The 14,491-nt window shown below is 37.1% G+C and overlaps 1 protein-coding gene and 1 pseudogene across 2 annotated transcripts in view; both read right to left on the reverse strand.

Annotated features, from left to right (window-relative positions):
- The window catches only part of RAD50 (RAD50 double strand break repair protein), a 93,890-nt gene that overhangs the window by 45,965 nt on the left and 33,434 nt on the right, over nucleotides 1–14,491 (reverse strand). For both annotated transcript variants that reach the window (XM_024747578.1, XM_024747577.1), the window contains 7 exons: nucleotides 7,971–8,099; nucleotides 7,573–7,738; nucleotides 5,980–6,173; nucleotides 5,358–5,564; nucleotides 4,124–4,306; nucleotides 3,358–3,515; nucleotides 202–377 (listed from right to left, as the gene is read on the reverse strand). In XM_024747578.1, coding sequence (XP_024603346.1) covers nucleotides 202–377; nucleotides 3,358–3,515; nucleotides 4,124–4,306; nucleotides 5,358–5,564; nucleotides 5,980–6,173; nucleotides 7,573–7,738; nucleotides 7,971–8,099 — 1,213 coding nt within the window. The remainder of the gene's footprint in view (nucleotides 1–201; nucleotides 378–3,357; nucleotides 3,516–4,123; nucleotides 4,307–5,357; nucleotides 5,565–5,979; nucleotides 6,174–7,572; nucleotides 7,739–7,970; nucleotides 8,100–14,491) is intronic.
- Nucleotides 14,113–14,491, reverse strand: part of LOC112401370 (60S ribosomal protein L21-like) — an 862-nt pseudogene continuing 483 nt past the window's right edge.

The following is a 14,491-nucleotide window of genomic DNA, read 5'->3' on the forward strand; positions in this document are numbered from 1 at the left end:
ATTATTAATGAATCTGAAGTACAGAAAGGTTTCGATAACTTGCCCAAAGTCACACAGCAAGTAGGTTGTAGAACCAGAACTGAAATTTAAGCCAACGAGCTCCAGAACCAAGTTTTAAAATCTCCCATCCTTAACAGTTACCTGTGAACGAAAATTCAAAAACATCAAAATGCCTTTTCTAATATAAAGTAGGTAACCTACCTCGTTGTTTTGAGGATTTTTCAATTTCTTCTTTAAGCCTGTCTAAGTCACTTTCAAAATCCTGGCTACCACAAACATCAAACAGTTTGTCTTCATAGCTGGACAACTTCTCTTCCTTCCTTTTTAGCTCATTATTTATATGATTTTTATTTTGCTCAGCTGAAGCCAGTTCCTTGCTAAAATAAGAACATATATGGATTACAATTTTAAAACATGAGAAATGAAAAGTGTGAGAAGGTAGATACAAGACAAACTCTGCCAGAAAATATTACAAAGGTCTGCTGTGACCAAGCACTTTTTTTTTAGAAGTCATGGCAACAGTCTACTACTGCCTGAATCTACCCTCTAGCACATGGACTCACCCTGGTCATATGCCTGCTCCCAGAAAAATGTGTACAGATAAAACCCTGCTTGGTTTTGCAGGGGTTCATGGTCTTAGATCTTAGGTTAAGAGCCTCAGCAAGGAGAATATGCTTGCCAGATCTGGAGGGAAGAAAAAAAAAGGAGAACATTCCCCTAACTCTGTGTGGACCCTTTCACAACTGTACTTCCGTTCCCTCCTGTAAAAACTTTTCCTTTGTTCCCTCCTTGTTGCTGTCACCTACTTACAACCTGGTCATTCACTGCCTCTCATTCATTAAAGACTTTGCTCACTGGTACAATTTATTTCCACTCCAACTCTTAAATATAATCCTAGCCAGCCTCCATGCCCATACAGATCAGGGGTTTTCAATTTATAGGTTCTGATGCATTACGCAAGTCATATAATCAATTCAATGCATTGTATTCAGCATATTTTGAAAAATTAAGCATAATATGTAGAATATATTGGAGTAGATTGTGTGTGGTTAGGATAGGTACTATTTTAAGAAATTTGTTTCAGTGTGAGTGCACATGTGCCTCATCTTGATACTTCCCATTGTGAGTCACAGTAAAAATTTGGAAGAAAAATAACATGTAGATGATGCTCTCACCATCCTAGTCATTGAGCATTGCTCATTAAGATCACTATCTGAGCAGCACCAAACACCGTTGAACCCCTCCTTGAAAGACTATTTTCTCAAGGCAACCCAGACATCACTCCTGTCTTGTTCTCATCCTGGCTCCTGGGGCACTGACTTCGCTTGCTCCTCTTCCTTTGCTTGCCAACAGTTTAAATGTTGGTGTTTTCCAGGAGTCTAACTACAATTTTTTCTCTTCTCTTTGAATAACTCCTTCAAGTTGACATGACCTACTGACTCCAATTATCGCTTACAAAGCAACAACTTCCAGTCTTCTGAACTTCAAACTCCAGTATTCTATTCCCTAACAGACATTTCCACGAGAAACACAAATTTAACATGGTCAAATCCACTATCTTCCTCAAAAATATGTGTGGAATTTTTGACCCTCTTATCCAAGTAACACTCAAGGTAATATTTGAAAAAATGGATCACTTTTTTAAACCGTGGGAAAAACATAAAATTTAACATCTTAACCATTTTTAACTGTACAGCACAGTAGTGTTAACTATATGCACATTGTTGTGCAACAGGTCTCTAAAACGTTTTCATCTTGCAAAACTTAAACTCTATACCCACTGAAAAACTAGCCCCCCTCCGCCCCCGCCCCCTGGCTACTCTGAACCTCCATTCTACATACTTTCTAAGAGTTCGACATCTTTGGATACTTCACATAAGTGAAACTAAGCAGTACTCGTCTTTTTGTGCCTAGCTTACTTCGCTTTAATATCCTCAAGCATAATATCCTCAAGGTTCATCAAGTCATAGCATATGAGAGGACTTCCTTCTTTTTCAAAGATAAATAATATTCCATTATACATACACCAGTTTTTCTTTATCCATTCATCCATCATTTAGGTTGCTTCCACCTCTTGGCTATTGTGAATAATGCTGCAGTGAACATGGATTAGCAAATATCTCTTTGAGATCATGTTTTCAATTCGTTTGAATATATACTCAGAAGTGGAATTCCTGGATCATCTAGTTATTCTTTTCCTAATTTTTTGAAGAACCTCCACAGGTTTTCTACAGTAACTGCACCATTTTACACTCCCATTAATAGTGCAGAGGGTTCCAATTTCTCAACATCCTCACCAACACTTGTTATTTTGGTTTTTTTTCAACTTCTTATTTTATCTTTTAATTGAAGTATAGTTGATTTACAATGTTGTGTCAGTTTCAGGTATAAAGCAAAGTGATTCAGTTATATTATTCTTTTTCAGATTCTTTTCCATTATAGCTTATTATAACACACTACTATATTTTCTGTTTTTTTGGATAATGGTCATCCTAAGTGGTGTGAAGTGGTATCACTGTGGTTTTGATTTGCATTTCCTTGATGACTAGCATCATCTTGAGCATCTTTTCATATGCTGTTGACCATCTGTATATATTCTTTGGAGAAATGTCTATTCAAGTCCTCTGCCCGTTTATTTTTAAAAATATTTATTTATTTGGTTGTGTCAGGTCTTAGTTGCAGTAGGCGGACTCCCTAGCTGTGGCATGTGAACTCTTAGTTGTGGGATCTAGTTCCCTGAGCAGGGATCGAACCCGGGCCCCCTGCGTTGGGAGCTCGGAGTCCCAACCACTGCACCACCAGGGAAGTCCCTCTGCCCACTTTTTTAATCCGGGTATTTATTTTTTTATTATTAAGTTGTATGAGTTCTTTACATATTCTGGATACTAACCCCTTATCAGATATATAATTTGCAAATGTTTTCTCCCATTCTGTTGATTGCCTTTTCCCTGTTGATCATTCCCTTTGCTGTGCAGCAGTTTTTAAGTATGATATAGTCCCATTTGTCTATTTTTGCTTCTGCTGCCTGTGCTTTTGGTGTCATATCCAAGAAATCATTGCCAATTTCAATACAATGAAACTCTTCCTCTATGTTATCTTCTAGGAGTTTTATAGTTTCAGGTCTCACTTTTTATAAAGGAATATTTTAATCCTCTCACTTAGTTCTGCAAACTTTCAAGGAAAAAGAAGCTCAACTCACTATCTGTTACCATTTTACTTAATTTGTAAAATATGGGAAAATCAAAGTCAATTAATAAGACATACCACTTCGTGACGATAAATGATTTCAAAACAATTAAAAGTGAAAGCATGAAATAAGAGACTTCTACTACATCTTCAAATGTTGTAACTACTTACTTCAATTTGGCAAGTCTGTTCCTGGTCTGATTAATTTCTTTTGATTTACTATGAAGCCAGTCTTCAAGCTGTTTTTTGTTGGGAAAATATCCTAACAATGAAGTTAATTCATCACTGTGCCTAGATTTTATTTTTCTGATTTGTTCATCTTTGTCAGCCTGTAGGAAAAAAAATCGTTTAAAAATAAAGCTCAATATCTCCACATTATATAAAGAACAAAAATAAATTTTAGATTGATTACAGTTCTAGGCTTAAAAAATAAAACTACAAAAATGCAAGAAGAAAATATAAAATTTCTTCTTTTTTTTAAAAAATTTTGGCCATGCCTCACTGCTTGAGGAATATCTCAGCGCCCCGACCAGAGACTGAACCTGGGCCATGGCAGTGAAAGCACCAAATCCTAACCACTAGGCCACCAAGGAACTCCTGAAAATTTCTTAAACTCTTAACGTGAGGATGGACTTTCTAAGCCATTAGAGAAAAGAATAACAAGTCTGATGATATAAAAATTAAAACTTCTGTATGGTATATGATAAAAATTAACAGCAATGTACACGTGTGTGTTTGTGTGTATACACTTCTATATTATTATTTCTTTGTAATTAGAAAACAGTTTTTAAACTTGAAAACTTTATATTAAGTTCACTTAACCCCTAAAGTAAAAAGCCAATATCAACTAAATACTTCACAGTGTAACAATTATGAATGTAAGCTAAGCTATACTAAATACCAGAAAGTATAATTAGAACAAAAAGAAAGGTCATACTTTGTCTTTGGTCAGCATCTCCATCTGGGTACGTGTTGCTGTATGATGATTTAACTGCTCCATCTCCTGGTCCAATTTACGCAGGGTCCTGTCTAGATCTGCTTTCTCATTTTGAAGGCTTATTACTTCTGTTTTTAGACTTTCTACATTGCTGTTTTTCTCAGCTTTGCTTAGCTCACGTTCCTTAATAATTCAAATAAATGAACAGGTTTATATGTGTTGTGTTAAAATAATGACAAAGTGTATTAGAAATCAGCTACTCCTCAGGATGGTCAAAATATTACTGTTTGATTTTATCCAACAACAGGAAAAGCAGAAGTAATAAAACTTTTAAGAAAGATCTTATAAAGTTACCTTACTATTTTATAACAGTAGAGACTTAGTAAATAAATCTGGAAGAGTCAAACAGGAGGGAAAAGTGAAAATTAGTGCAAAATTAAGAAAAATATGCTTAAGTATACAGTTTAGTGACTCTTCAATCAATAACTAAGCATTTATCAAGTACCCATGTAACTCACTACATTGCCTGGCATATAGAAACTAAAAATCGTGTGATATGGTCCCTGAACAGTATCTCCCCATCACAACAGGACAATATCGTGCTAAACTGACAAAAATGTATGCTAGATGTTAAGTTTGGGAGTAAATAGAAATGTTTAAATTATCAAGATGGGACCTGAAAGTGGCATTTGCCAAGCTTTTAGGATGCTTATTTTGGTAATGGAGGTGTGAAGGAAGGGAAGAGATTAGAAACAAAGAAGAAATTCTGGAAATTCACAAAAGGAAGAGGTGGGCTAAGAAAGTTTCTACCACAGAAGGAGTGATAACACAGCAATAATCATATAAAATCTGTAATGTGTGGAACCTAGAGGGAAAATACTTTTTTTTTAAACTTAGGTAAGTGGTTCTCAACCAAGGTACTCATAAGAATCACCCAGTTCTGACTTGAACACATTTCTATGCCCCACTCTTAGAGATTTTTATTTGGAAGGTTTAAGGTCTAAGCATAAGTTTTTTATTTTAAGTTTCCTTAGATGATTCTAATTTTCAATCCACCAGGTTCCAGGAGCAGAGTTGGGTCATTAAGATATTCAGATAAATTCATTTTACGTGAGATTGATAGACAAGGTTGACATTTTTATTAAAATGCCATAATCTCAGGATTAGCAAAAGATAAAATACTTCTAAATATCTTATACCTTAAAATTATTAGATTGCTCAAATAGTATCTTACAGCTTTTGTGAGCTCCTGGTCCAGTTCAAGAATTCTGTCTGAAGATCCTTCCAACTGCTGTAATTCATACTTCACATTTTTCAGCTCATTCTGCTTCTTAGTTAGGATTTCTGATTTTAGCTCTATTATTCTTCCCAGTCCAGTTTTCTTATCCCTTATCTCATCTATCTGTTTTTGTTTCAGAGTCTCTTTTTCTGCAAAGTCATTCTAAATACATAATGAGAAGCATGAGCATTAACAATTTTTTCACTAAAAACTTCATTAAGAAAAAGTTTCTTTGATGCAAAAGTAACACATGCACTCTGAGGAAAATATAGAAAAGCATAAAAAATATAATGATCATAACCCAGAGATAATCATTATTAACTTCGAGCAAACTTTTTCTTTACAATTAGCTTTGAAATTTTACTTAAAATCAAATAAAAAACATAGGTCTATATATTCTTTGTACTTTTATACTTATAAACTTTAAAAAATTTGCTTCCATAAAGGTTTTATTCTACCTCATAGCAAATTTTATCCTAACACTAATCCAAAAATATGACAAAATAAGGTCAATCCAAAAATTAAAACAATTCAACTAGACAATCTGATACAAACAAAAGAAAATAACAGTATTTACCATCAGTTGCCTGGCGGTTTCTGCTTCCTTTTCTTGCCTCTCTCTCACAAGTTTGTGAAAATTTTTTATCTGTCTCTCACTGAATGGTCCATGCTCAAAGCCATCCAATTCTAGCTGTGTTGCCAAAGACTGAATTAATGAATCTCTAGCTCGCATATGTTCTTGATGACGATCTGCTTGTAGCTGTAGACGACCTTTAAAAAACACAATCATAGTAATTCTTTTATCAGATATTTTAAAAAATAAAAGAGCAAGATCTCTTACATCCTTTGCTCAGTTTCCCCAAATGGTAACTATTGTATTGAGATGCAGTAAGAAATACATATTTGGTTTTTGTCCTTGGCTCCTGGTACAGAGCTCCAAAAACACTTAGAATTTCTCAGTGATAGGGGTGACAGGAGTATCTTTTGTTATTCATTAAAAGTCCCTTTCAACTGTACCTGAGTTTATTCTAATGAGGTGACTCCTGGAGAATGGGACCTGGTCGTCAGAGGAATCAGCTCTGTGATTAGAGAGTAGGAAGTTTCAGTACCCACCCCTCCCATTTCTGGTGAGGGGCTGAAGTCTGAGTTCAATCACCAATGGCCAATGACTTAATTAATCATGTCTACATGATTACTTCCATAAAAACCCTAAGCAATGGCATTCAAAGAGCTTCCAGGTTGGTGAATACGACATGGAGGTGCTGAGTAAGTCGCGCATGTGGAGAAGGCATGAAAGCTCAGTGTCCCTCCCCCATACCTTACCCTATGCATCTCTTCCATCTGGGTGTTCCTGAGCTATATCCTTAATAAACTGGTAATAGTAAGTGCTTCCCTGAGTTCTAGGAGCTGTTATAGAAAATTACTGAACCTGAGAGAAGGGTTGTGGGAACCCCTGATTTACAGCCAGTGGTCAGAAGTACAGGTGCCAGACAACCTGGGACTTGGGATTGGCAGCTGGAGTGGAGTGGGAGACAGTCTCATGAGACTGAGCCCTTAATCTGTGGGGTCTATGCTAACTCCGGACAGGGAGTGTCAGAACTGAATTAAATTACAGGACACTTAGTTGGTGTTCACTGAGAATTGGAGAATTGCTTGGTGTGGGAAAACCCACACACCTGGCGTCAGAACTGTTGTTGAGTAAAAAAACTGTGTTTTCTTTTAGTAATTTGCAAAATTATAGTATATCACAACCAGGATACTGACACTGATACAATCCATCAATCTTATTCTTATTTCCCCAGTTTTACTCATATCTGTGTGTGTATTAAGTTCTACATAATTTTATCAACTGTGTTGGTTCTTATATCCACCATGACAGCCAAGATACTGAACAGTTCCAATACCATAAGAACCCCTCTCGGTTTTTTTAAAACCATAACCACATTAACCTTCCTCCTGCTTTTCCTCCTACTGGGTAACCCTGGCCACCACTAATCTGTTCTACATTTCTAAAATTTTGGCATTTCAAAATGTCATATAAAGTGGAAACATACTATATATAATCTTTTGAGACTTTTCACTCAGCATAATTCCCTGGAGATTTGTCATTAATGTAGAAAATGTGTAATATTATAATAGGGAAAAAGACCAAGTAAACACTGTCTCTTACCCTGTTCAACAAGTAGTTCTGATTTTTCTTCATTGAGAAGCCTAGATTCTTTATTTAATTTTTCCAGTTCACGCTGACATTCTACCAGTCTCCTTTCTTTCTCCCTAACTGTTCTCTGGTGATTGTGATATAAATCATTTAGCTGCTCATCAGACCCTTGAAAAACCTGTGTAGAACCAAAATAAAGAGCTTTAATGTATAACAAGGTATCAGTCTAAGGTACAAAATATGAACCAAAGCTTATTCAATATCCTTCTTTTTAACATAAACATGGAAGTAACATAAACATCAAGATTTGTATGTTTGTTTCAAAATATGACTGTCAAAATGGAATCAAATGAGGTTCATTACAATAATCTCAAAATTCTGAAGTAAAACAAAATTCTACCACCACAAACCTTTTCCATTTTCTGTTCCAGTTCACTATTATCTTTTTCCATTTGCTTCTTTCGGCTATCCAAAGCTTTAATTTCATTGTCGAGTCTCATTATTTTAGAGAGATTTTGTTCAATTTCTTTTAGACGATTCTGAAAATAAACAAATACCCTACATAAACAGAATTCACTATAGTTTATACTGCAAATAACTGAAGATAAATAACATGTCCCAGGACCAGGCACTTAGTAAAAGTGATCTCATTTAATGGTAACACTGCTATAAAGGGAGCACTGAGAAACTGAGGATCAGAGACATTAAGTAATTTGTCCAACTCCTTACAGATAGTAAAGAAAAGCAGGAATTTAACTCCCTTCTAACTCCAAAGCCCATCCCCTGCCCTCAACAGCTCCCACAAAAGTCATTCATTCATTGGGTACTTGGAGCCACATTATGTAAAGTACCACATTTTAAGAACTTAATCCTTGGAACTTCCCTGGTGGCACAGTGGTTAAGAATCCGCCTGCCAATGCAGGGGACATGGGTTCAAGTCCTGGTCCGGAAAGATCCCACGTGTCATGGAGCAACTAAGCCCATGTGCCACAACTACTGAGCCTGTGCTCTAGAGCCCGTGAGTCACAACTGCTGAGCCCACGTGCCTGGAGCCTGTGCTCCCCAACAGGAGAGGCCACCACAATGAGAAGTGCGCGCACTGCAACGCAGAGTAGCCCCCGCTTGCCGTAACTAGAGAAAGCCTATGAGCAGCAATGAAGACCCAACACAGCCAAAAATTTAAAAAAACAGAACTTAATCCTTAAAAGGTTAACTATTTGATTTATTTAAAAAGAATTAGAACTACTGAGTGGACTGGAAACTCATGGTGCATCACAAGTGAAATGTGACAAATGATCTCGGTGGCCTGCTTCCAGGGACAGCTGGTTGCCTCATCTCCTAGGAATATGAGTGACCTGGCTCAGAGTCTTCCCTCCTTGGATACTCTTCTGGTGTTTGCCTCTAGGCTGACCAACTCCTCTTCTAAGACATTTTTCGAACCTAATTTTTAAACTAATACATTATTACAGATATCCATTGTAGGCTTTCACAGCTGCACCAAAATGCATCCTCAACTTCAATGTCATTTGATAAATTATACTAATACCATATCTTATGATTTGTATATTAATAGGTAACACGTTATCACCACAGAAACTTTACTTTGTTCACCAATGCTTCCTCAGCACATGTAACAAGTGTTCAGTATGTTAGCTGAAAGAGAGATTTGAAAAAAAAATTTTTACCAATAATAACAGTCCTAGCTATCATTGATCAAATGTCTGCTATACTGCAGACATTGTACTAGGTGCTGCCATACATTCCCTCTAATCATTATGACACTACAGGCAAACTTCAGAGATATACTGGGTTCAGTTCCAGACCACTGCAATAAAGTGATTATTGCAATAAAGCAAGTCACACAATTTTTTGGCTTCACAGTGCATATAAAAGTTGTTTACACTATACTGTAGAAGTGTGCAATAGTATTATGTCTTAAAAAAAGTGTTCATATCTTGATCTCTTCCCATGAATCACAAATGTTCTTAATGGCATCTAGAATGGTGAATCCTTTCCAGGAAGTTTTCAATTTACCCAGATCCATCACTGGAATTACTATCTATGGCAGCTATAGCCTTACGAAATGTATTTCTTAAAAAGATTTAAAAGTCAAAATGACTTCTTGATCCATGGGCTGCAGAATGGATGCTGTGTTAGCAGACATGAAAACATGAATCTCATTGTACATGTCCATGAGCACTCTTGGGTGACCAGATGCATGGCCGATGAGCAGTAATATGTGGGGGAGAAAGAAAATCCTTTTTTTTTTCTGAGCAGCAGATCTCAACAGTGGGTCTAAAATATTCAATAAACCATGTTGTAAACAGAGATGCTGCCATCCAGATTGCTCCATTTATAGAGCACAGGCACAGTAGACTTAGCATAATTCTTAAGGGCCCTGAAGATTTTCGGAATGGTCAATGAGCACTGTATGGGAGATGAGACTGGGAGGCAGGATGGTATAACAATTAAGACTACAGGCTCTGGGAGCTGGAATGATTGGACATCTCTATGTAAAGAAGTAAATCTCCATAGAGCTGATTCACTTTGCTGCACAGCAGAAACTAACACAACATTGTAAAGCAACTATACTCTAATAAAAACTAACTTAAAAAAAAACGGAAGTAAATCTCAACCTTACCTCATACCATATTCAAAGTTAACCTGAAATAGAACATATACTTAAATATAACAACTCAGACTAGAAAACTTCAAGAAGAAAATCTTTGTGACCTTGGGTCAGGCAAAGATTTCCTAGATAGGAAACAAAAAGCAAAAACTGTAAGAGAAAATTTTGATATACTGGACTTCATCAAAATTAAAAACTCCTGCCCTTTGAAAGCAGTTAAGAAGAAAAAAAAAATTTGCAAAACACATACCCAATTAGGGCTTATATCCAGAATAATTAAAGAACTCTCACAGCTTCAATAGTAAGACCAAAAACAAAAAATACACACACAAAAAACCTATTGAAAACAGGCAAAAGATATGCATAGACACTTTACCGAAAACGATATTCAAATGGCAAATAAGCACATAAAAAGATGCTCAACGTTGATTAACATTAGGAAAATGCAAATTAAAACTATAATGAAAAAAGAAAAGCTGCTCAGAGATTCTATCACACATCTATTTTAATGGCTAAAATAAAAAGCTGGTAATACTAAGTGCTGACAAGGACGAAGTGCAACTGCACTCTTGTACATTGTTGTGGGACTACCAAATGTGCCACTTTGAAAAATAGTTTGGCAGCTCTTAAGGTAAAACATACACTTAACACACAACCTAGCAATCCCACTCCTAGGGAGTTACCCAAGAGAGATGAAAACATATCTCCAAACAAAGACCTGTACACAGAAGTTTATAGCAGTTTTATTTGTAATAGCTAAAAGCTGATAACAACCTGAAGTCCAACAACAAAGGAATGGATGAACAAACTGTAATATATCCTTACAATGGAATACCCTCAGCAATAAAAAGGAATGAACTACTCGTACATGCAACCACATAAATTTAAAAGCATTATGCTAAGAAGTCAGACACAAAAAGCTATATAATGTATGACTCCACTGATGTCGCATTCGTTGGAAAAGGCAAAACTATACTGACAGAAAACAAATCAGGGATTACCAAGGTCTGGAAATGGAGGTAGGGGACCGACTACAAATAGACTTGAGAGAACTATTTGGGGTGGAAATGTTCTATATCTTGACTGTACTGATAGTAATGCTACTGTATGCATTTGTCCAAACTCATCAAATCATATACTTTCAAAAGGGTGGATTTTACTAAATGCAAATTATATTTCAATAAATCTGACTAAAGAAAAAAAAGTATCAGTTTAGGAATCAGAGAAGCCTGGAATCAAATCCTGGCTTTACCCCTTACTTCCAACGTGAATACCTGTGCCTCACTTTTCTCATCTATGAAACTTCACGGGGTTACTGTGGGGCTCACATAATACATTTTAGAGCACTTTGATCAGCAACTGGGCATACAGTAGGCCCTCAATGAACGGGACCATTCACATCACTTGTGAAAAAAATTCTGTGTTCACAAAATATCTTTGAACAATGTAACAAAGAGAACTGGATTCATTCTTAAGAGCAATAAATATTAACACCTCTGTTATGGTACCCTACTTCTCAGAAACTACTCGGTTTCTACCAATGTTTTCACTGTATTGTAGAAGCATTAACATTATCTTGGAGGTTCCCTGATGGTGCAGCGGTTAAGAATCCACCTGCCAATGCAGGGGACATGGGTTCAATCCCTGGTCCGGGAAGATCCCACTTGCCATGGAGCAACTAAGCCCATGCACCACAACTACTGAGCCTGCACTCTAGAGCCCGCAAGCCACAACTACTGAAGCCCACGTGCCACAACTACTGAAGCCCGTGCACCAAGAGCCCATGCTCCGCAGTAAGAGAAGCCATCGCAATGAGAAGCCCACAGGCCACAACAAAGAGTAGCCCCTGCTCGCTGCAACTAGAGAAAGCCTGTGTGCAGCAACAAAGACCCAAAGCAGCCAAAAATAAATAAATAAAATAAATTAAAAAAAAAAAAAAAAATTATCTTGGTTTAGATCTTTTGTGACATCTCTAGCTGCTTCATTCCTTAAATCCAGCCAGTAACTAGATACTGGGGATTCCTTCTTTGACATCTGTGTTTTGGCTCGAACCCCAGAGCACAAAACACAGGCTCTATCCCCAGAGCACACAACCTAGTAAAAGAAGCTAAAACAAATAGAAAGACAACAAAAAATATAGCAGCAGAGTGTTCAAAGCTTAGGTGTGTGAAATAAGACGAAAGAATCAGGCACTTGGGCTATAAGGTGCACAAGGATCATGAAATTATGTGTGGAAGAATAAATAAGAGGGCCAGAGGGTGGTTTTGAACTTGAAAACAAATTTCTCAAGCCATTTCCATTGAGGGAAAGAAAGGAAAACAGGGCTAAGTGGGCCAAGGTCAGGATAGGATGTGGTGGTATGGGAATAAAGTAGTTTATGAGAGCGTTCGTGAAAATGTAGGAAATCTGTAAAAATGGGAAAGCATGAATTATAGTGCAGTACCGAAATGGAGCTGTCTTCTGGATGGCTGCTGGGAAGATGATCTGATTCAAGCTTTATGCTGAGTTCTATGAAGGGAAGAATCCTTTTAACTCAGAGCTAAAAAAAAAAAGGACTTTGGAAATCATCCACTTAATAAATATTTACTGAACCACCTGCTAAGTGTCAGGCACCAGGCTAGGCTCTAAAGATACAGAGAGTAAGATTAAACCCTTGGACTAGCCAAAATTAAATACAAATAAAGAAATAAACAAACACCTCAACGTTTGCTACAGCCTTGTTTAGAATCCTGGCACTGCTCAATAAATACCAGGTATTATCACTTAGCTCTACTCTGACATTATTTCCTATACAAATGCTCCATTTCAGCTATGAGGATTTCCTTGATACTGTTCAAAGACAGCCTGCATTTTGCTGTCACCGTATCTGTAATCACCAATCTACTTAAGGTCAACAAAATGGTACCCCAAATTCAGTCCTATGAAATCCTCTCTGGCCACCTCAGACTTTCTCTTCTTTCCTCCTCAAAGCTCTCACAGCTCTTGCCTTTTTCTGCCTTATATGTGCTTGTCATCTTTCCAACCAGGCTGCTCCTGAAGAAAATAAAATGTGTTCCAATATCTTGGTAACTACCACAGTACCTACACACAGTTATTAGAACAACTACTTCTAAAATATAACATACTTTTTCTCACTCTTATGTCTATTGCACTAAATTCTAAACCCATTAGGCTCTTCATAATCTGACTGCAAATCCTAACTCCCACTCCTTTTACCTTGATTTACTTAACCCAGGCTCTTCCTCACAGTCCTGTTTTAATAAGCTGGTATTTGTGAATATGTACATATATACATGTGCATGTTTGTATACACACATATAGTGTATTTTTGCAAGAAAACCCACTTGATCATAAGACATATCTGGGAGGTCAGACATGAGGAGTAGGAAGAGCCTCTCTTACTTTTCAACTAATATTCTTCCATATTTTTTTCATTGTGAGCACATATTAGTTTTAAAAGAAAAAAATGCAAAATAAAAACAAACATACAGGGACTTCCCTGGTGGCAGAGTGGATAAGACTCTGAGCTCCCAATGCAGGGGGACCGGGTTCAATCCCTGGTCGGGGAACTAGATTCCACATGCACGCCGCAACTAAGAGTTCACATGCCACAACTAAGGAGCCCTGGAGCTGCAACTAAGGAGCCCACATGCTGCAACTAAGGAGCTGGCAAGCCACAATTAAGAAGCCCGCCCACTGCAGCTAAGACCTGGCGTAACCAAATAAATAAACAAATTTTAAAAAAAGATTACAAAAAACAAAACAAACATATAAAATAGCTTCTAGTCTGTCAATTTGATTTTTCCCCATCTTTATGGCCCAGATCAGCTTCTCCCTTGAAGGTCTTGTGATAGTTTTCCATTCCAGGCTATCACTTTTTTTTTTTTTTTAACAATCCAGGTCTTTTATTTTCCTTACACCTATCATGCCATGAATTCATAGGGAATGGGTTCCAACAGTTCAGGCTCTTTTCTATTGGTTCTCACAAAGTGTGCTTCTCTGGGTGGAGAAGGCTGGCACTTCAGCTAAACCTAAGTACCTTTCTGCTTGGCTTCCTTCTTTTTCTGATCATTTTCCTTCAGACTGCTTCAGGAAGCTATCTTGGCTCTTAGAGTGCTTAATATGCTTGACACGCACACTAATTCTCTTGGCAAGAATCTTGCCCTTAACTTGCTTATTTACAACAATGCCAAAAGCATGCTGGGTAGCACTGTAGACTCTTCCAGTTTTGCCATGGTAACATTTGTGGGGCATTCCTTTTTTTTTTTTTTTTTTTTTGGGGGCCCGGGGCCCCTCACCTTT

This window comes from Neophocaena asiaeorientalis, unplaced genomic scaffold (genome assembly GCF_003031525.2).
Source record: "Neophocaena asiaeorientalis asiaeorientalis breed wild unplaced genomic scaffold, Neophocaena_asiaeorientalis_V1.1 scaffold599, whole genome shotgun sequence".
NCBI lineage: Eukaryota > Metazoa > Chordata > Mammalia > Artiodactyla > Phocoenidae > Neophocaena > Neophocaena asiaeorientalis.